A 20160-nucleotide genomic window follows, 5' to 3' on the forward strand; every position below is an offset into this window, starting at 1 on the left:
ACAGCTGTCATAGCTTTACAGTTATGTTGACAGCTGCAGTGTTCTGGCAGCTGTCATGAAAACTCTGAACCAAATCAAGTGGAATTTGGAATAGGAATTCACTGGGATGTTGTTGAGGACCCAGGGGAGGAAAATGCTGTAAACATTTAAATAATAATTTTGTCTCTCGCCTTACCTGGCTACATTATAAGTTAACCTTCTTGCAAGTGTGCTGGCTGTAGTTTTTACAAAGCAAGGTGAGGTGCCAAGCAAATAGGTTAGTCCAAAAGTGCCCACATCACTCACCAATGTTCGAATTTCGAAGTCAGTCTCCTCTTCGGGAAGATTAACTGACCAAACGAGCTCTCCGTCTCGTGTATCAAAGCTAAGAAACTAACATACCGGTATGCATTACATTTTTAAACAGTGGACATCTCCTTCCCACTGTTTCCATACACAAAAAGCATCTCCATAACAACGGTTTGAGTTAGCGCATTTCTTCCCGCTGTAAACTCAGACCAATGAGCATATTGCTGCTGCATGTGCATTGAGTTGAGAAAGGCAGAAAAGGCAGAATTAGTTTGCTTTGTGCGCCGGCTGCTGGCGAATCGGGAACCATTCCATTTCCGTACGGCGCGCTGCACTCACATGGCTCCTCGCGTTTTGTCTGCTGTTCATTAGCTGTGGGCCAAAAGCTGTGAGAGTTAACGTGATAATTTTTTTGGTAGGGAAGACTAAGTTTCTTTCATAAACATCTAAAAATAGAGCCCTTTTGCCGTGACATTGTGTATCGCAATGCCGTGACCCGGATTCGAACCGGGGTTGCTGCGGCCACAACGCAGAGTACTAACCACTATACGATCACGGCGAGCTACCAGGGCGTGACCCTCTATGGGAGAAATTTGTATTTGTAGTGACGTTGACAAAAAACTGGCCTATTTTAAATTGTATTTTTACCTTTATTTACCTAGACAAGTCAATTACGAACAAATTCTTATTTACAATGATGGCCTACCAAAAGACAAAAGACCTGCGGGGACGGGGGCTGGGATTATAAATAAACATAAATAAATAAATGACATATATATATATATATATAGGACAAAACACACATCACGACAAGAGAGACAACACAACTACATAAAGAGAGACCTAAGACAACAACATAGCAAGGCAGCAATACATGACAACACAGCATGGTAGCAACACAACATAACAACAACATGGTAGCAACACAACACGACAAGAGAGACAACACAACTACATAAAGAGAGACCTAAGACAACAACATAGCAAGGCAGCAATACATGACAACACAGCATGGTAGCAACACAACATAAAAACAACATGGTAGCAACACAAAACATGGTACAAACTTTATTGGGCACAGACAACAGCACAAAGGTAAGAAGGTAGAGACAACAATACATCACGCGAAGCAGCCACAGCTGTCAGTAAGAGTGTCCATGATTGAGTCTTTTAATGAAGAGATTGAGATAAAACTATCCAGTTTGAGTGTTTGTTGCAGCTCGTTCCAGTCGCTAGCTGCAGCAAACTGAAAAAACGAGCAACCCAGGGATGTGTGCTTTGAGGACATTTAACATAATGTTACTGGCATAACGGGTGTTGTATGTGGAGGATGAGGGCTGCAGTAAATATCTCAGATAGGGGGGAGTGAGGCCAAAGAGGGTTTTATAAATAAGCATCAACCAGTGGGTCTTGCGACGGGTATACAGAGATGACCAGTTTACAGAGGAGTATAGAGTGCAATGATGTGTCCTATAAGGAGCATTGGTGGAAAATCTGATGGCCGAATGGTAAAGAACATCTAGCCGCTCGAGAGCACCCTTTCCTACCGATCTATAAATTATGTCTCCGTAATCTAGCATAGGTAGGATGGTCATCTGAATCAGGGTTAGTTTGGCAGCTGGGGTGAAAGAGGAGCGATTATGATAGAGGAAACCAAGTCTAGATTTAACTTTAGCCTGCAGCTTTGATATGTCCTGAGAGAAGGACAGTGTACCATCTAGCCATACTCCCAACTACTTGTATGAGGTGACTACCTCAAGCTCTAGGGAGAGTCAGGGAGAGTCAGTCTTCTTATCAAACCATATTACCTTTATTTTGGAGGTGTTCAGAACAAGGTTAATGGCAGAGAAAGTTTGTTGGACACTAAGAAAGCTTTGTTGTAGAGCATTTAACACACAATCCAGGGAGGGGCCAGCTGAGTATGAGGGTGGAGAGGATGGTGGACATCCCAGCCACTTGGCAGTGTTGGCACTTCTACTTCCTACCTAATGGGCAAGTGGACATTACTTATACAATCAAGTCAAATTATATATGGCCTTTTTTTAACATCAGCAATCGTCACAAAGTGCTTTTAAAGTAACTTGGCCTAAACCAGGAGAACCAGGGACCTACAGGGAACCACTGCTCCTGCCATCTTAAATTCTGTCACCGAGTAGGCTGATATCCCTTTAATGGACCCAAGAGCCATAGGTAAGGCTGTACATTGCAATACGAATGTCAATACGCACAATGGGGTGATATCTGACAGAGTTCCCTAATATGATGAACTACGATGCTAATATTTGTGTAAACTCTTCAGAATCGTAATCTGTGGGTGTCATCGAGTAGCCTCATACCCCAATGTATGGATCCGACATCCATATACAGGAGATAAGGGTGTATAGTGCATAGAAGTATAACCCCCAATGCAATTCTAATAGATAATCTAATACATAATCAGTGGGATTTCAACATTTTAAATGATTGTCTTTCGTTGCATTTATATAACAACATTCTGACCTTGTTTAGCATGATCTAGTCCATATATGGCACGATTCCACTATTTCTGTATCCGTTTGAATCACTTTCATTTTATTTTGAAGGGGAAAGGCAAATTCCACTATTGTGGCTAATCCTTGTTGTGGCTAGCTTCGGAGGGGTGAGAGGCTGTCAGGTGAGGAAGTGTCTGTGGATGGTGGTTGGAAGAGCGCGCTTGTTTGAAAAGGAAAAGCTCGGTAGCTACTACCAAAGAAGAACATCAAGACGAAGCAGCTGCTTTACAAGGCCTGAGTGTTCCACGACAAAACGATCGACATTCGACTTCAAACGAGGAAGTGAAATAGAATCCAACGCATTATATCGTGGTAGGCGGTTTTAGCAACAGCTGTGCTGGACTGTGGTCGACATGAATGATTAATGATAGTCCTGATGGTGTGGGTGGGGATGAAAGTGAAAAGGAAAAATAACGGCCCTGTTATATACGCTGCTAACAGCAGTGGCACTTCTAGTGTTGATAACGTGAAGTGAAAAACAATGTAGTGATGTGTCAAGTTGTAATCGTGTTTGATGCGACCACGGGGGTCTGTCTCATCTAAACCCTAAGATTATGAAAACGAAAACGCTCAATGGGAAGAAAATCACAAGTCATGTCAATGAGCTTTGGCTAAACTGAGGGGAGGGTCATTTCTGGGGTTCCACTATCTATGTCCATATATTATTTAAAAGAAAATGTAGAGGGGGCATAATGGTTGAATCCAAAAGTCTGTTCGGTAAGAAAGAGGGGCAAAGAAGTGAAATTCTGTCAGTACTATTAATGTTTGAGAAGGTTTTACTAAGAAAGTACAGATGGGCTTCCTGGTTTTCACTGTTAGAGAGTTTGGCCCGCCTCCATTAAGGTGTTTTAAATGCCAATGCATGGGACATGTAGTGGCTCTGTGCAAAGCAAAGAAAGGATGTGCCAAGTGTGGCGGGGCACATGATTATGGTGAATGTGGGAACAATGTCGAGGTTTAACTGTTGTAATTGGGGTGGGAACAGAGTGCCACATTTGGTGGATGCCAGGTACAGAAAAAGGCTAGAGAAGCCCAAAGATATAAAATCACTCATAACGTCTCTTATGCAGAGGCTGCAAGGCAGATTGATGGAACTATTAGGCAGAATGATGGAGATAATAGGGCTACTCCTGGAATAAGTGGACCTACTGTAGGAAATGTTGCTTATGTTGATCCAGACACAGATACCAGACCTGTTCAGAAATCTTGTTCTCACATGTTGACTCCTAATAATAATACTAATGATAGAATGTCTCAGTATGATGATAATTAGAGTTATGGTTTTTGTTATCCTTCAGTGGAATGCCAGAAGCCTCATTGCTAACGGTCAGGAGTTTTAAGAAATATGTCATTGATTTAGAGATCAAACCTGATGTGATATGTTTTCAAGAAAAATGGCTTAGACCACATCTTGATTTTATTATTTCTGGTTATTGATCAATCAGATCTGATAGATTGGACAGGGTGGTGAGTGTGCTAGGGGAAGGTTTGAATATCATAATATAACTGTCCCATATGAATGTGTGATGGTGGGAATCTACAGTGCAGGTAGTAATATTAAGTTACAACATTTTTACAACCCAAGTCATCAACTATCTGTAGCAATGTTTGATGAAATATCAGGAGAATTGGGCTCTAGAGAGATATGGTATGGCAACTTTAATACGCATAGTTTATGAGGAAGCACACATACAGATGCTAATGGTACTATTGTGGAAGATATGATGGAAACCAGCATTAGTGTGTCCTAACGATGGATGTGGTACAAGAGTCGATGTTGTGAGAAGGGTTACATCCTGCCTGGACCTCACACTGGCTTCTAACTCTATTGCATCTGTGTGAATGTAAGGTAATGAATGATTCTACTGTTGGAAGTGATCATTTCCTGATTTCATGAACTTTGATGTTACTATTCCAGGTAGAGTACCGTTCAGAAGATGGTGCTTTCATAAAGCAGACTGGGAAAAGTTTGGTGATCATTGCCTCAAAGTCTGTTGGAGAGCTGTCTTTGTGCGGCCTATGTGACAGCTCTGATTTTGTGTGCTGCGAATGAATATGTGCCAGTGAGTGAAGTGGGTGGGGGAAAAAGGAAGGTGGTTCCTTGGTGGACTGAAGAGTGCGCTGTAGCTATTCGAGAAAGAAATAGGGCTTACAGAGTGTTGAGTGTTGCATAGCAATATGACTCCTGAGAATCTACTTGATTTCCAAAGGAAGAGGGCTTTAGTACGTAGGGTCATTAAGTCTGTCAAGAGAAATGCATGGAAACAGTTCTGCTCTACAATAGGCAGGGTACTGAGCTGGGGGATGTATAGTCTATGTTGAAGAAGATAACTGAAAGAAGCAAGTTCAAATTTTGACTCAAATTCCAGGTTTGGGTCAACAAATTGCCGAAACTGATAAAGAAAAATCGGACTTGTTGGGGAAGACATTTGTTAGGGTACATAGTGGGGTTACTTTGAGATTTTAAATGCTCGTGTTAATGGGCATAAGAAAAAGGTAGATCCCATAGATGAGATGCGTTCAACCTTAATAAGCTGTAGATATACAGCCCCAGGTCATGATCAGTTGTGCTTTGTAATGTTTAAGCATCTACAGTGGGGCAAAAAAGTATTTAGTCAGCCACCAATTGTGCAAGTTCTCCCACTTAAAAATAAGAGAGAGGCCTGTAATTTTCATCATAGGTACACTTCAACTATAACAGACAAAATGAGGAAAAGAAATCCAGAAAATCACATTGTAGGATTTTTAATGAATTTATTTGCAAATTATGGTGGAAAATAAGTATTTGGTCAATAACAAAAGTTTCTCAATACTTTGTTATGTACCCTTTGTTGGCAATGACAGAGGTCAAACGTTTTCTGTAAGTCTTCACAAGGTTTTCACACACTGTTGCTGGTATTTTGGCCCATTCCTCCATGCAGATCTCTGATTTTTACTAGGATTAAATGTCAGGAATTGTGAAAAACTGAGTTTAAATGTATTTGGCTAAGGTGTATGTAAACTTCAGACTTCAACTGTACATGGACAGATCATCTCATAAATGTTGAAACCAAGTGTAAGAAGGTGTTGAATCTTATGTGCTTGGTCTCTGGTTATGAATGGGTGCTAATAGACAATCGTTGATGGACTATATGTAACGGCAGTCCTCCTCCTCTTCATCAGACGAGGAGGAGTAGTGATCGAACCAAGGCGCAGCGTAGTGAAATGACATGATTTATTGAACACGACGGAAAAACAAACTAAACTTGCATAAACCAACAAAACAAATAAACGATGCAGACAGACCTGAACGACGAACTTACATATAACGTGAAGAACGCAATGAACAGGAACAGACTACATAAAACGAACAAACCGTAAACAGTCCCGTATGGTGCAAACATATACACAGACACAGGAGACAACCACCCACAACGAACACTGTGAAAACGCCTACCTAAATATGACTCTTAATTAGAGGAACGCCAAACACCTGCCTCTAATTAAGAGCCATACCAGGCAACCCAATAAACCAACACAGAAACAGAAAACATAGAATGCCCACCCAAACTCACGTCCTGACCAACTAACACATATAACAAACTAACAGAAATAAGTCAGGAACGTGACACTATATTTTGGTTGGAAAGCTTGCTGATGAGTGGTTTGAGGGAGTTGGAGGTTGGCCCTTCTGTGGTGATAGGGGATTTTCCTCCATGGTTACTCCCAGATCCTGTTCTTGATCTAACCTTGGTAGAGAAAAGGAAAGATTGGTCAGAAGTCAGTGATATTTAGGGAAACTGGTTGACAATTACATTGGTAAAAGTATTTATGCTTTTTTTACCGCTTTTCATAGATGGATCCAAGGACCCAGATAGTGGGTACAGAGGAGCAGGCGTTTGCATTCCTGAATTTGATGTGCAGATATGTAGAAGACTAGATGAACTGTCAGTATACTCCGTTGAACTGTTGGCAATAGTAGTTGCCCTCCAGTGGGCGAAGGACATACAACCTGTTAGAATTATAGTATTCTCAGATTCTCTGTCTGTATGGAATAGTTTATAATCTGGTAAATCTAATAGGAGTGACCTACTATTGGAGGTATTCATGTAATTATGGAGAATTGAGAGAATGGGTGTAGTAGTGAGATTCTGCTGGGTCCCAGCAGATTTGGGTGCGGAATGGAATGAAATTGTAGACTAGTTAGGCAAAAGAGCTTTGAAACAAGATATAATTGATATTAATGTTCCACTGGGTAGAGGTGAGGCCAAATGTAAGATCAGAGCCTTTATATGCCCTCCAAAGAAAGGTTGGTGGACCAAGATACAAAATTCAGATTAGGAAGGAAGAGGTGGTATTTGCTCGATGGCGCTAAGAACATTGTACATTGAACTCGTCATTACATCTGGTTGGCAAGCATGTGAATGGTTTGTGTCTGGAGTGTATGGTCGATGAAACGGTGGAGCATGTGTTGTTATATTGTTGTAAGCATGTTGGCGAGGGAAAGATTGAAGTGTAGGGTCATTGAGGTTTGGAAGGGATTTTGGGGGATGGGAGAAGGTCTATTAGAAGTTAGTAGGGCTCTTTTTTATTTTCTCAAAAGTAGTTAGATAGGAGGATTTAGAAATGTTGTAAACTGTGAATCACCACACACTTCAGCACAGTAAGGAGATTATTTATTAAAGAAGAATGGTAGAAAGTGTAAGCAGAGTGAGCTGTAAGCCGGATCGAAGACCGGAGGAGAAATGGAAGTGAAAGAGGGCGAAGTATCGGAGGTGCTAGGTGTGGTGACATTGTCGGAGCTAGATGCTTGCACCGAGGGTCAGGATAAAGATGACTCTGTGACCGTAGGAGTGACATTTTTTGAAAAGGTGGACCCTTTTGGCTGATCCATTTGTGGTTTCAGGGTGGCTGAAAACAGAGTTCGTTCCTGTGCAATCGGTGACGGTAACCAGAAGTGGTCTTGTGATAATTGTTTGTGTTTCTGCTGGCCAGAGGGAGCAGGCGCACCGCGTTAAACGAATGGGGACAAGGGAGGTGAATTGTTTTGTTGTCAAGGAAAGGGTGCCATTGAGAGGAGTGATTACTGGGGTAGGGGTAAATGTGAAAGTTGACCAACTGAAAGGGAAGATTCCCAGTGTTTGTGATACTTGTCGTTTGGTGCGACGCAGACAGGGTGGCGAAACAGAAGAGTTGTTGTCTGTCCTTTTGAGTTGATGTTGAGTCTTTGCCCGACAAAGTGATGTTAGATATATGTTATCCCTTACCCGATTTTGTGCCAAAAGCATTACGTTGTTACAGGTGTCAAGCGTATGGGCATGTGGCAGCAGTGTGTAGGAGGGAGGTGTGAGAAGTGTGCAGAAGGGCATGAGACAAAGAAATGTGTAGCATTGGGGAAAGTAGTGGTATGCGTTAATCGTAGGGGTGCCCATGGGGTTGGAGATCAGAAATGTCCTGTGTGAGAGAGGCAGGTTGAGGTTTCCAGGGTTAGAGTAGAGCAGAAGTTGTCCTATGCTGAGGCAGTTCAGAAAATAGGGGGAGGGATCCTGAGAGGAGTGGTGTGAGTAACAAGTGATACAGTACATGTTTCAGTAAGATTAGATTTTTTTTGCATTTATAGCAATGGTTATCAACTGTACTGCTGGGATGGAACGTAAGTCACAGAAAATTGAGGTTGTGGTGGCAGCTGCAGAGAGGTATTTGAGTGTGCAAGACTTGACGTCAGAAGAGTTACAGGGTGTGTTAAGTGGCCTGAGGTAGGTCTAAATATATTTAAACAGTGGAGTAGGGTGGTGGGTTTTTAGTGAGTGTAGGGTGTTTATTTTTGTATTCTTATTTTTTTTAAGGCAAAATAAGGAAGTTATACTCCAGTCTAGTAGGTGACGGTAATGCAACATTTATTGGACGCCAACCGCCCTTAAACCTCATCGAAGAAGAATTGGCTAGCTTCACACAGGTATGGCGCGAGGCAGCAAGTGCACTGGAATCTGTTGAAAGCAAACTGCGAAGTGAGGAACGAGAGAGAGAAAATGAAGTTCCTACACACTTGGATTAATTTATATCACTGTAGTTATTTTAAAGAGATTATGCTTGTCGGACGACTTTAAAACTAAATCATAAACGTTCGTTGAGTTTGACTCTAGTGGAGAAGCTTGCTATGCTCGCGCAAACAAACAAATGACTGAAAACAACCCGCTGGACGTGCCGAGACGGTACACACCTATCGACAGAGAACGGACGAATGACATGGGCAACATTTTAGAAATACCCTTTGTCGTCTAATTTATTATTACACAAGTTAAACTGGTTGGAGATCAAAGACGCTAGCAAGCTATATTTTGAACGTTTCGATAGAAGATAATTTGTTAACGGCACCCCCTCCCGCCAGGATAAAATAATAACATATGATCAGATTGAGGAATATGGGGCGTTAAAAACATTTGTCACGTCATAAAACCGTATAGGAATATTTTAGTCTATACCAAAAGCAGCTTCCTCATTATCTACAGAACTGTCAACAGAGCTAACCGCAGTTTGTCGCTTTGTTTACCTCGCTACTGTAGCTAGCTAGCAAACGTTTTTAGAGCAGGCTGCACAGTTGGATGGATAACGTTAGCTAACCTAGCTACCAACTAAACGTGGTGCCACCACTGGTGGGTAATGCTTGCAGCCCCTCTATATGACAACCAGCTATTGGTTGTTGGGACGAGCAATTTGAATTGGTCCTGATTTATTTGACTGGCTTTTAGGAAAGCTTCTAAAGAACGAGTGCAAACGGGGTCGGCCGGTTTTCAGCCAGTCTTCATTGCCACTGGGTCACCATGGCACAGCAGCAGATGCCAAGCTCTCAGAAGGCACTAATGCTTGAACTGAAGTCTCTCCAAGAGGAACCAGTGGAGGGTTTCCGCATCACCCCAGTAGAAGAGTCTGACTTGTACAACTGGGAGGTGGCCATATTTGGACCCCCCAACACACTTTATGAGGGAGGATACTTCAAGGTGAGGGAGGATTTCTTCTGTCATGTCTGTGGGCAATACACCTGATCTGGGACCTATAGCTAACTAGTCTATAGAGTATATAAATAAAATAACAAGAATCCAAACAGTAGCGTTACTTATAGTATATACAAACACACTTTTTTTTGTTATATGTAGACAATCCCTGTACCCCTGCCTAGAGAGCAGTGTTTCCCAAACTTGGCATACCGCTTGTAGCCTTTCCATAGTTTTTTTGACCATATAAATAAACATTGCAATATTTTACGTTACAACTGAGTCTTAAGCTGTCACCCAGGAAGAACTTGCCACAACCCTCCAATGGGTGTCGATATGCGACACACTATTTGTGAAAAGCCAGAGTATTCCTTCCCTCACACATCACTGACTCTCATTTCCCAGGCACACATGAAGTTTCCAGTTGACTACCCCTACTCTCCACCTACTTTCCGTTTCCTCACAAAGATGTGGCACCCAAACATATATGAGGTGATGTATACCACATTGTATGTTTGTCTTGATTTTATGTGATTTATGAGTTTATGGGCAATTGTTGGTCTTGCTGTGGAGAGTAACTTGTTGTTTGTCTACAGAATGGGGAAGTGTGTATCTCCATCCTTCACCCCCCTGTTGACGACCCACAAAGCGGAGAGCTACCCTCTGAGAGATGGAACCCCACCCAGAATGTCAGGTAAAATACTCTTGTCTGAATACTTTCCGAATGCACTGTAAATGCTTCAAAATGAACAAAAAGTGATATTAGCTGATGAGTTTCTCATAGAACAAAAACGTATGATCTCCTAAGCCTGTGGTTACCACAGACTTTATTTTCGTAATTTATCCAAAAACCCTTGATAAACCCAATTTCCCCATAGGCTTTGGCCAACAAGCCATGGCGGAGTTAGCCTACGTTAGTGCCTTAAAAATACACAATTATTTTTTTTTTTTTACCTTTATTTAACTAGGCAAGTCAGTTAAGAACAAATTCTTATTTACAATGACGGCCTATTCCGGCCAAATCCGGACGACGCTGAGCCAATTGTGCGGTGCCCTATGGGACTCACAAATATGGCCGGAGGTGATACAGCCTGGATTCGAGCCAGGTACTATAGTAATGCCTCTTGCAATGAGATGCAGTGCCTTAGACCGCTGTGCCACTCGGGAGCCCATTACTATTGCTCTCTATACAGTGCATTCGGAAAGTTTTCAAAGCCCTTGACTTTTTCACGTTACAGCCTTATTCTAAAAAATATCCTCATCAATCTACACACAATACCCCATAATGACAAAGCGAAAACAGGTTTTTAGACTTGATAAAAAAATAAAAAAAAACATACCTTATTTACTTCAGTTTTCAGACCTTTTGCTATGAGACTTGAAATTGAGTTCAGGTGCATCCCGTTTCCATTGATCATCCTTGAAATGTTTCAACAACTTGATTGGAGTCCACCGGTGGTAAATTCAATTGATTGGACATGATTTGGAAAGGCACACACCTGTCTATATAAGGTCCCACAGTTGACAGTGTATGTCAGAGCAAAAACCAAGCCACGAGGTCAAAGGAAGTGTCCATAGAGCTCCGAGATCGGATTGTGTCAAGGGACAGATCTGGGAAAGGGTACCAAAAAATATCTGCAGCATTGAAGGACAAAGAACAGTGGCCTCCATCATTCTTAAATGGAAGTAGTTTGGAACCACCAACACTCTTACTAGAGCTGGTTGCCTGGCCAAACTGAGCAATCAGGGGAGAAGGGCCTTGGTCAGGGAGGTGACCAAGAACCTGATGGCCACTCTGACAGAGCTCCTCTGTGGAGATTGGAGAACCTTCCAGAATTACAACCATCTCTGCAGCACTAAGTGAAGTGTCTTAATACTTATGTAAATGTGATATTTCAGTTTATTTTTAATACTTTTGCAAACATTTCTAAACCTGTTTTTGCTTTGTCATTATGGGGCATTGTGTGTAGATTGAGGGGGGAAAAAAATATTTAATCAATTTTAGAATGAGGCTGTAACGTAACAAAGTGGAAAAAGTAAATGGGTCAGAATACTTTCCAAATGCACCGTATACCTAAAAGTTGAAGAATGGTGCGCAACATTTCAGGAGGATGTCTCTACATACTATTGTAAAACTCAGCTAAATGTTTAATCAACTGAACGTACCCCTGACATGCCTAGTGAACATGGCCCAGATGTACTCACCTGTGACCTTACCTGTGTACTGTTTGTATATGAATATGTCTATTCAGGACCATCCTACTGAGTGTGATCTCTCTGCTGAACGAGCCCAACACCTTCTCCCCGGCCAATGTCGATGCCTCTGTTATGTTCCGCAAGTGGAGAGACAGCAAGGGCAAGGACAAAGAGTATGCTGAGATCATCAGGTACCTAAAATTCTGTCTTTTAACACAATGAAAACAACAATATACTCCTTTACACACACGACTAAACATGCAAATTCAGTGCAGTCAATCACTTAATTTTCTACCTGGAATCTTACTTTCTTTTACCCGTCTGTCTGACATTGTATTTACTGTTGGTTGTGCTCTCTCCCTCTCTTTATTTTTCTCTCAGGAAGCAGGTAGTGTCCACTAAAGTGGAGGCGGAGCGGGATGGGGTGAAGGTCCCTACCACGCTGGCAGAGTACTGCATCCAGACCAAAGTGCCTTCCCACGACAGCAGCTCGGACTTGCTTTACGACGACCTCTACGATGATGACATTGAAGAGGATGACGAGGAAGATGAAGATGATGCAGAAGCTGGGTGCCAGATAGCCGGAGAGGAGGGGAACTGCTTAATTGACGAGGAAGACTCGGGCAACGAAGAGTCATGACCTTCCTCCTCTCGCTTTTTATCCCGCTCCTCCCCACACCCTTCCTACCAGTGACTCTGCTGCAGCCTCCTCCTATCCTTACTTTCTGATTCCTTACCACGTGCGCACACAAACACACACACTCTTGCTGGATCCATCCCATTCTTGACGGCTTCCCATAGCACTTAACATGCCCATATTCTATTAAGGCGCTCTACACCTGAAGCAGGGATTTTTAACAGCTTTATGGGGGTCAGATTTAATTGTTTTATAATGGCATTTTTCTTATTCTGACATTTGAGGGGTCAATTTTAAACAGTTCAACATAATCACATGCTTTATAATGCCACCAATCTGGTTTGTATGCTGTCTACCAGTGTTGCCAACAATATTTTTGCGAGAATTCCTATTGGCTGCTTGATTTGTCGCCAGATGATGTTTTGCTGTTACCATGACATTTTCTCCCCTTCTCCCGCTGCACACCCCCTCCCCTTATGCTTCTGTACCTGTGTGTGCGGTGTTGCTGTGACTTCTGTTGCATAGGCAGCTTTTCTCACTTTCGTTTGTGGAATTATTTAGTGGGAAAAGTCACTAAAGGGTATCAAAACTCATCTCCAAGGCAGCCTGAAAAGTAGCTTAATTTGTCGCTAGGCACTTTGACAAATAAAAGTTGCTGTGGGGGTCTGAAAACTCACTGAATATAGCGACTTTAAGTTGGCAACACTGGTTTCTACCCCTCCCAGGGTTAAAATACACTCAAACTAGTTCCAATTCCATTGTGTTAAACCAAATCGTATTCAAATGTAAAAACACAATTTAAATTAACTCAAATTTGTTCTTAAGCTGTGGAACAGGGTGGTAAGATGCACTCAATTAACATACCCCTCTCTTACTCTCTCACACAGTCAACAAGATGAAGACTCTTCAGTTAAATAAATAAACCAAAAACCTACTCTCTCTGTATTGCCCTGGCAGGGATCTGAACACAAAAAGGACATTGCAATTTTTGCTTGGTTCCCCATGTTTCTCGGAGTCATCCACTCAAAGATCGCTAGCAGATAGGAAGGGTTGGGTACTGACTCCCAACATGCATATTTTCAACCAGAGACCGTAGAGAAGCAATCTCTGCTCCAACTTCTGAGGTGAAATGCACCTGAAACTGAAAGGGTTTCTGAGACAGGATGCTAAGTCTCACGCCTGATGTCACTTAAACTCTTGTGCCCTCAACCAGCGATGGATAATTTCCATGGGGACTGGACTGGCGACATGGCGTTGTTTCCTTGGTGATTGATTTGTAACAACCCATTCTTTCTATGCCTATGGGGGACTTGAACACCAGGGGTGAATGAGACAAGTGGACAACCCCCTCCACACCACAGAGCGTTGGAGCCATCAAACTGCTCTGCACAGAAAACAGCACTGAGAGAGGCAACACTGCTGTTTAAAGTAGAGACAATTTGTTCTGCTAGTATTTGCTGTAGTCAGTAATCTCCTGTTCAAGGTTTGATGAAAACGTCTCTCTTTACCCAGAAACACAGACAATGAATGCTGGATTACCATGGGAAGTGTTGGCCATTCCATAACACTTTGTTACAGCTGAAGTTTGGGGTGTGTCACCTTCCTCTACTAAGGGTGTGTATAAGCAACAGACCTGGATTCACATACAATTTGAAATCATTTGAAATGTTCCAAAAGTGCAAACCCCACTCACTGGACACCCCAGACTGTTGAAAGCAAACTATTTGATTTCAAATAGTATTTGAATGCAGATCTGATGAGCCAGACATTGAGGTTAAAAATGCTTGGATATAATGGAGTGAACTGAAAGCCACTTAATGTCTTTTGATTTTTCATTTGTTTGGTAGTCCTCAAGTGGTTCCAAAGTAAATGTGATTCATGATGTTTTGTTGCCAAAGAGATCTCCTCCCAGTGCCAGTCACAGGCCTGTGACCACAGATAGGTAATCATTACATAGAAAAGCATTCCGTTTGGGGACACGTAGAGCGCTTCATAACCATTATGATAATTTACTAGATATCAATTATGTTTAATTTAAGTTCAAGAATCGCTTAGAGACTTTGTGCTTGATTCAATCAAATGCACAGGGCAATATTTATGCAGTAGTATGTAGGCCTAAACATAGTGGGTAAACAAAGATATTGTGTAAACATTGCTAAGGCAGGATGGCTTGGATCCGGCCCTTGGTGTCTTTCAGCTAATGTTACGTGTTTGTTTCAGAGTAGAACATTTCCATTGTTTTTCATGGTCTAACTGAACTTACGTCATGAACGTTGACTGAAGATAAAATAAGCTTTCTTTTGTGAATCTAAGGCTTTATATTTGGGTTGTTTGTTGCACAATCAAATAAATACAGAGAGTGCTGGAAATTGTCAAAGCTATTTCTAAGTGAGAATTATTTTTGCCATTAAAAACATCCACTTGTTAGATATTTGTTTCAATGGAAGAAAAAAACGCATTCAAATGAAATGGCCCCCAAAAAGTTTGCTGATAAAAATCGGTGGGGTGAATGAGAGAAAGTCTGAAGAGGCAATCGAGTCTCAATCGCAGGTGTCGGTAGCATTGAGCACCTCCCACTACTGATCTCCCTGTGTGGCACAGGAAGCTACTGAGGGGAGGATGGCTCATAATAATGGCTGGAATGGAATGGTATCTAACACATGGAAACCATTAGTTTGATGTGTTCGATACCATTCCATTTATTCCGTTCCAGCCATTACAATGAGCCGGTCCTCCACAATGAAGCTGCCAGCATCTGCCTGTGGTGTGAGGTGAGGCTCTCAACCTTCTAGCTTCTGTCCTTTTTCTTTGCAGCCACATGGGCCTGAAAATAGATAGTTACAGAGTTAAGAGCCATAAACAGTGGATATTCTTGTATCAACAGGTTCAACTGTATAACAGTGCAGCAACAGGCTTCTTATTTTTTCCTCGCAGTGCTCTCCAGAGTGATGAGAAGCTTCCCTTCCTCTGCTTTGCTGCGGATGCGATGCTGAGGCGATCAGCGGGAGAGAAAAAGTCTGCGAGGGCTCCAGGCTGGTAGCATCAACTACACTGAACAAAAATATAAACGCAACATGCAACAATTTCAAAAGATTTTACTGAGTTACAGATCATATAAGGCAGGCAGGCAGCTCAGACGGCGCTGGGCAGACGAGCAGTGCAGGCAGCTCAGACGGCGCTGGGCAGACGAGCAGTGCAGGCGGCGTTGAGCAGACGAGCAGTGCAGGCAGTTCAGACGGCGCTGCGCAGGCAGGCAGCTCAGACGGCGCTGGACAGACGAGCAGTGCAGGCGACGTTGGGCAGACGGCCGACTCTGACCTGCTGAGGCGCACAGTAGGCCTGGTGCGTGGTGCCGGAACTGGTGGTACCGGACTGGAGACACGCACCTCAAGGCTATTGCGGGGAGCAGGAACAGGGAACACTGGACTCTCAAAGCGCACTATAGGCCTGGTGCGTGGTACCGGCACTGGTGGTACCGGGCTGAGGGCACGCACCTCAGGGCGAGTGCGGAGAGAAGGAACAGTGCGTACAGGACTCTGGAGACGCACAGGAGGCTTGGTGCGTGGTGCCGGAACTGGTGGTACCGGGCTGGAGACACGCACCATAGGGCTAGTGCGTGGAGGAGGAACAGGGCTCTGGAGACGCACAGGAAGCCTGGTGCGCTGTGTTGGCACTGGTGGTACTGGGCTGGGGCGGGAAGGTGGCGCCGGATATACCGGACCGTGTAGGCGTACTGGCTCCCTTGAGCACTGAGCCTGCCCAACCTTACCTGGTTGCATGCTCCCCGTAGCCCGTCCAGTGCGGGGAGGTGGAATAACCCGCACTGGGCTGTGTTGGCGAACCGGGGACACCATGCGTAAGGCTGGTGCCATGTACACCGGCCCGAGGAGACGTACTGGAGGCCAGATATGTAGAGCCGGCTTCATGGCACTTGGCTCAATGCTCAATCTAGGGCTATGCACCCGTACAGGAGACACTGTGCGCTCTTCCGCATAACACGGTGTCTGCCCGTACTCCCGCTCTCCACGGTAAGCATGGGAAGTGGGCGCAGGTTTCCTACTTGCCCTCGCCACACTACCCTTTAGCCCCCCCCCCCCAAGATTTTTTGGGGGTTTCTTCACGGGCTTCCAGCCACGCCTCCGTGCTGCCTCCTCATACCACCGCTCCTGGGCTTTAGCTGCCTCCATCTCTTCCCGAGAGCGGCGATATTCTCCAACCTTAGCCCAGGGTCCTTCTCCGTTCAATATTTGCTCCCATGACCATTCCTCCTGGTACCGCTGCTGCTGTCGCTGCTGCCCGTTGCCACGCTGCTTGATCCTTGCAGGGTGGGTGATTCTGTAACGGCAGTCTAGCTCTTCCTCCTCCTCGGACGAGGAGAGGCGAGAAGGATCAGAGGACATCAAACACCTGCCTCTAATTGAGAACCATATCAGGCAACACATTTAACCCAACATAGAAACAGACAAACTAGACACACAACATAGAATTCCCACACAGCTCACGTCCTGATCAACACTAAACAAGCAAAACACATACGAACTCTGGTCAGGACGTTACAGTACATAGAAACAGACAAACTAGACACACAACATAGAATTCCCACCCAGCTCACGTCCTGACCAACACTAAACAAGCAAAACACATACGAACTCTGGTCAGGACATTACACATACCCCAATATACTTGCAGCTGTAATTGCTGCAAAAGGTGGATCTACAAAGTATTGACTTGGGGGGGGGGGGGGTTGAATAGTAATGCACGCCTAAGTTTTCCGTTTTTTGTCTTATTTCTTGTTTGTTTCACAAGAAAAAATATTTTGCATCTTCAAAGTGTTAGGCATGTTGTGTAAATCAAATGATACAAACACCCCCCAAAATATATTTTAATTCTGGGTTGTAAGGCAACAAAATAGGAAAAATGCCAAGGGGGGTGAATACTTTCGCAAGCCACTGTAGATGTGTTTTATGGGATGTTCCAAGAACATTCATATGTCCAGTTTTCTGAGGGTTAAGAGAATATTCCATCCACATCCTACCAAACATACACAGAACACGGTTGTCATGTTTTCAGAATATACAATATTATTGTTCTACACACGTTTCGTTGGGTTGTTGCAAGAACATTCATGTGTCCAGTTTTCTGAGGGTTAGGGGAAAATATTCTGTCAATGTTCCACCAAACATGCAAAGAACGTGGTTGACATGTTCTCAGGATGCAATATATTAATGTTCTAGACACGTTTCATGGGAAGAATGCAAGAACATTTATGTATCAGTTGTCAGGAAATCGCCTGATGGTCCCAAAGAAACATTCTCCCCCCCAAAAATGTATTTTCACATCACACATTGTTACTGTTGCCAAGCCCATCAAGGCCCTGATTGGTGAACCACTGATCCATTCACAGCTCTTTTTTGGCAAGGTTAGGGATACTCACACAGTGCTTTTAACATAGTGTTTTCAACGTACACATGCACTACCAGTCAAATGTTTGGACACACCTACTCATTCAAGGGTTTTTCTTTATTTTGACTATTTTCTACATTGTAGAATAATAGTGAAGACATCAAAACTGAAATAACACATATGGAATCATGTAGTAACCAAACAAGTGTTAAACAAATAAAAATAGTTTATATTTGAGATTCTTCAAAGTAGCCACCCTTTGCCTTGATGACAACTTTGCACACTCTTGACATTCTCTCAACCAGTTTCACCTGGAATGCTTTTACAACAGTCTTGAAGGAGTTCTCACATATGCTGAGCACTTGTTGGCTGCTTTTCCTTCACCATCTCAATTGGGTTGAGGTCAGGTGATTGTGGAGGCCAGGTCATCTGACGCAGCACTCCATCACTCTCCTTCTTGGTCAAATAGCCCTTAACCAGCCTGGAGGTGTGTTGGGTGATTGTCTTGTTGAAAAACAAATGATAGTTCCACTAAGCGCAAATCAGATGGGAACCACACATGCGGAGACCATCCGTTCCCCTACTCTGCGTCTCACAAAGACACGGCGGTTGGAACCAAAAATCTAAAATTTGGACTCATCAGACCAAAGGACAAATTTCCCCCGGTCTACTGTCCTTTGCTCATGTTTCCTGGCCCAAGCAAGTCTCTTCTTCTTATTGGTGTCCTTTAGTAGTGGTTTCTTCGCAGCAATTCTACCATGAAAGCCTGATTCATGCAGTCTCTGAACAGTTGATGCTGAGATGTGTCTGTTACTTGAACTCTGTGAAGTATTTATTTGGGATGCAATCTGAGGTGAAGTTAACTCTAATGAACTTATCCTCGGCAGCAGATGTATCTCTGGGTCTTCCTTTCCTGTGGCGGTCCTCATGAGAGCCAGTTTCATCATAGAGCTTGATGGTTTTTGCGACTGCACTACTCAAAGTTCTTGAAATGCTCCGAATTGACTCACCTTCATGTCTTAAAGTAATGATGGACTGTTGTTTCTCTTTGCTTATTTGAGCTGTTCTTGCCATCATATGGACTTGGTCTTTTACCAAATAGGGCCATCTTCTGTATACCACCCCTACCTTGTCACAACACAACTGATTGGCTCAACTGCATTAAGAAGGAAAGAAATTCCAGAAATTAACTTTTAACAAGGCACACCTGTTAATTGAAATGCATTCCAGGTGACTACCTCATGAAGCTGGTTGAGAGAATGCCAAGCGTGTGTAAAGCTGTCATCAAGGCATAGGGTGGCTACTTTGAAGAATCTTAATCTTGGCAGTGTGTTTCCTACCCGATTCTGCATTTGGTTAATTATATGTTTTTCCCATGAGACACTGTGGAAGCCTATTTCACTTCCTCAAAATCCCCAGAATGAATCTAAGATAACTTAAGAAATCTGTAATTAATTTTGAGGATGTTTTAGTTGTGCAATTTTACATCTAACTTAATGTGTTTGGAACAGTATTTCTCAAGTAAAACGTGCTATGTGTTGTCTCATGTAAACAAAGCCGGGGCTTCTGAGCAGGTCTGTCTCACTGTCTATGCTATGGGATAGAGAGCAATCACTGTAGCTGTTCACCCCATGTCAGTTGGCAAATGGACATTGTCAAATCAAAACCCTACCTTAATTTACGCCTTGTGATGCATGGAGGTTCCAAACTCCGTTTTAGAGGAGACTGACTTTATGACCAAAAGTATCCTATTTACACTTTGTAGTACATTTTGACTCTAGAATAACTGTTTGCCTTAAACTGCCTATTTGGCATCGATAATCAGTCTTTAAAATGTTAATTAATGACCTAATGAGACTATTAAGGTATTGTTCTCTAAAGTTGTGGGAGCATGTGTTGTTAGCTGGGATGATAGCCCACAGAAATGAATGGATTTAGGCACACAGCAGACACCTGTTGCACAACTTCTGCCCACCTTTCTGAACTTTATTTGCCACAAACCTAGACATCTATGTTTAGTTTAGATTTTGTCCAGTCTGGACAGGCCTTGATTTCAAGTCCACAGAAGTCTGTCTGGACCGGCCTATATTTGGCCCAAACATAGACGTCTAGAATTGGTTCAGATTTGGTCCGG

General features: G+C 43.1%; 1 protein-coding gene and 1 non-coding gene across 2 annotated transcripts; one reads left to right on the top strand and one right to left on the bottom strand.

The window, feature by feature from the left end:
- Positions 1-775: 775 nt before the first annotated feature.
- Positions 776-847, bottom strand: trnah-gug (transfer RNA histidin (anticodon GUG)). Its single transcript has one exon. It is a non-coding gene; the product is annotated as a tRNA-His (tRNA).
- An 8068-nt stretch (positions 848-8915) lies between these two features.
- Positions 8916-15000, top strand: LOC129826041 (ubiquitin-conjugating enzyme E2 R2). Its single transcript, XM_055886324.1, has 5 exons — positions 8916-9796; positions 10196-10282; positions 10387-10484; positions 12043-12177; positions 12368-15000. The coding sequence occupies exons 1-5, from the start codon at positions 9620-9622 to the stop codon at positions 12624-12626; spliced, it is 756 nt and encodes a 251-aa protein (XP_055742299.1). The 5' UTR covers positions 8916-9619; the 3' UTR covers positions 12627-15000.
- The last annotated feature ends 5160 nt before the right edge of the window (positions 15001-20160 follow it).

The sequence above is a fragment of the Salvelinus fontinalis genome, chromosome 28 (genome assembly GCF_029448725.1).
Source record: "Salvelinus fontinalis isolate EN_2023a chromosome 28, ASM2944872v1, whole genome shotgun sequence".
Lineage (NCBI taxonomy): Eukaryota > Metazoa > Chordata > Actinopteri > Salmoniformes > Salmonidae > Salvelinus > Salvelinus fontinalis.

Bases quoted from the DNA above. Each gene is read 5' to 3' on its own strand.
- LOC129826041 (XM_055886324.1), top strand. From the start codon at position 9,620: ATGGCACAGCAGCAGATGCCAAGCTCTCAGAAGGCACTAATGCTTGAA. The intron at 9,797-10,195 runs GTGAGGGAGGAT...CTCATTTCCCAG, and splicing joins ATGAGGGAGGATACTTCAAG to GCACACATGAAGTTTCCAGT. The intron at 10,283-10,386 runs GTGATGTATACC...GTTTGTCTACAG, and splicing joins GGCACCCAAACATATATGAG to AATGGGGAAGTGTGTATCTC.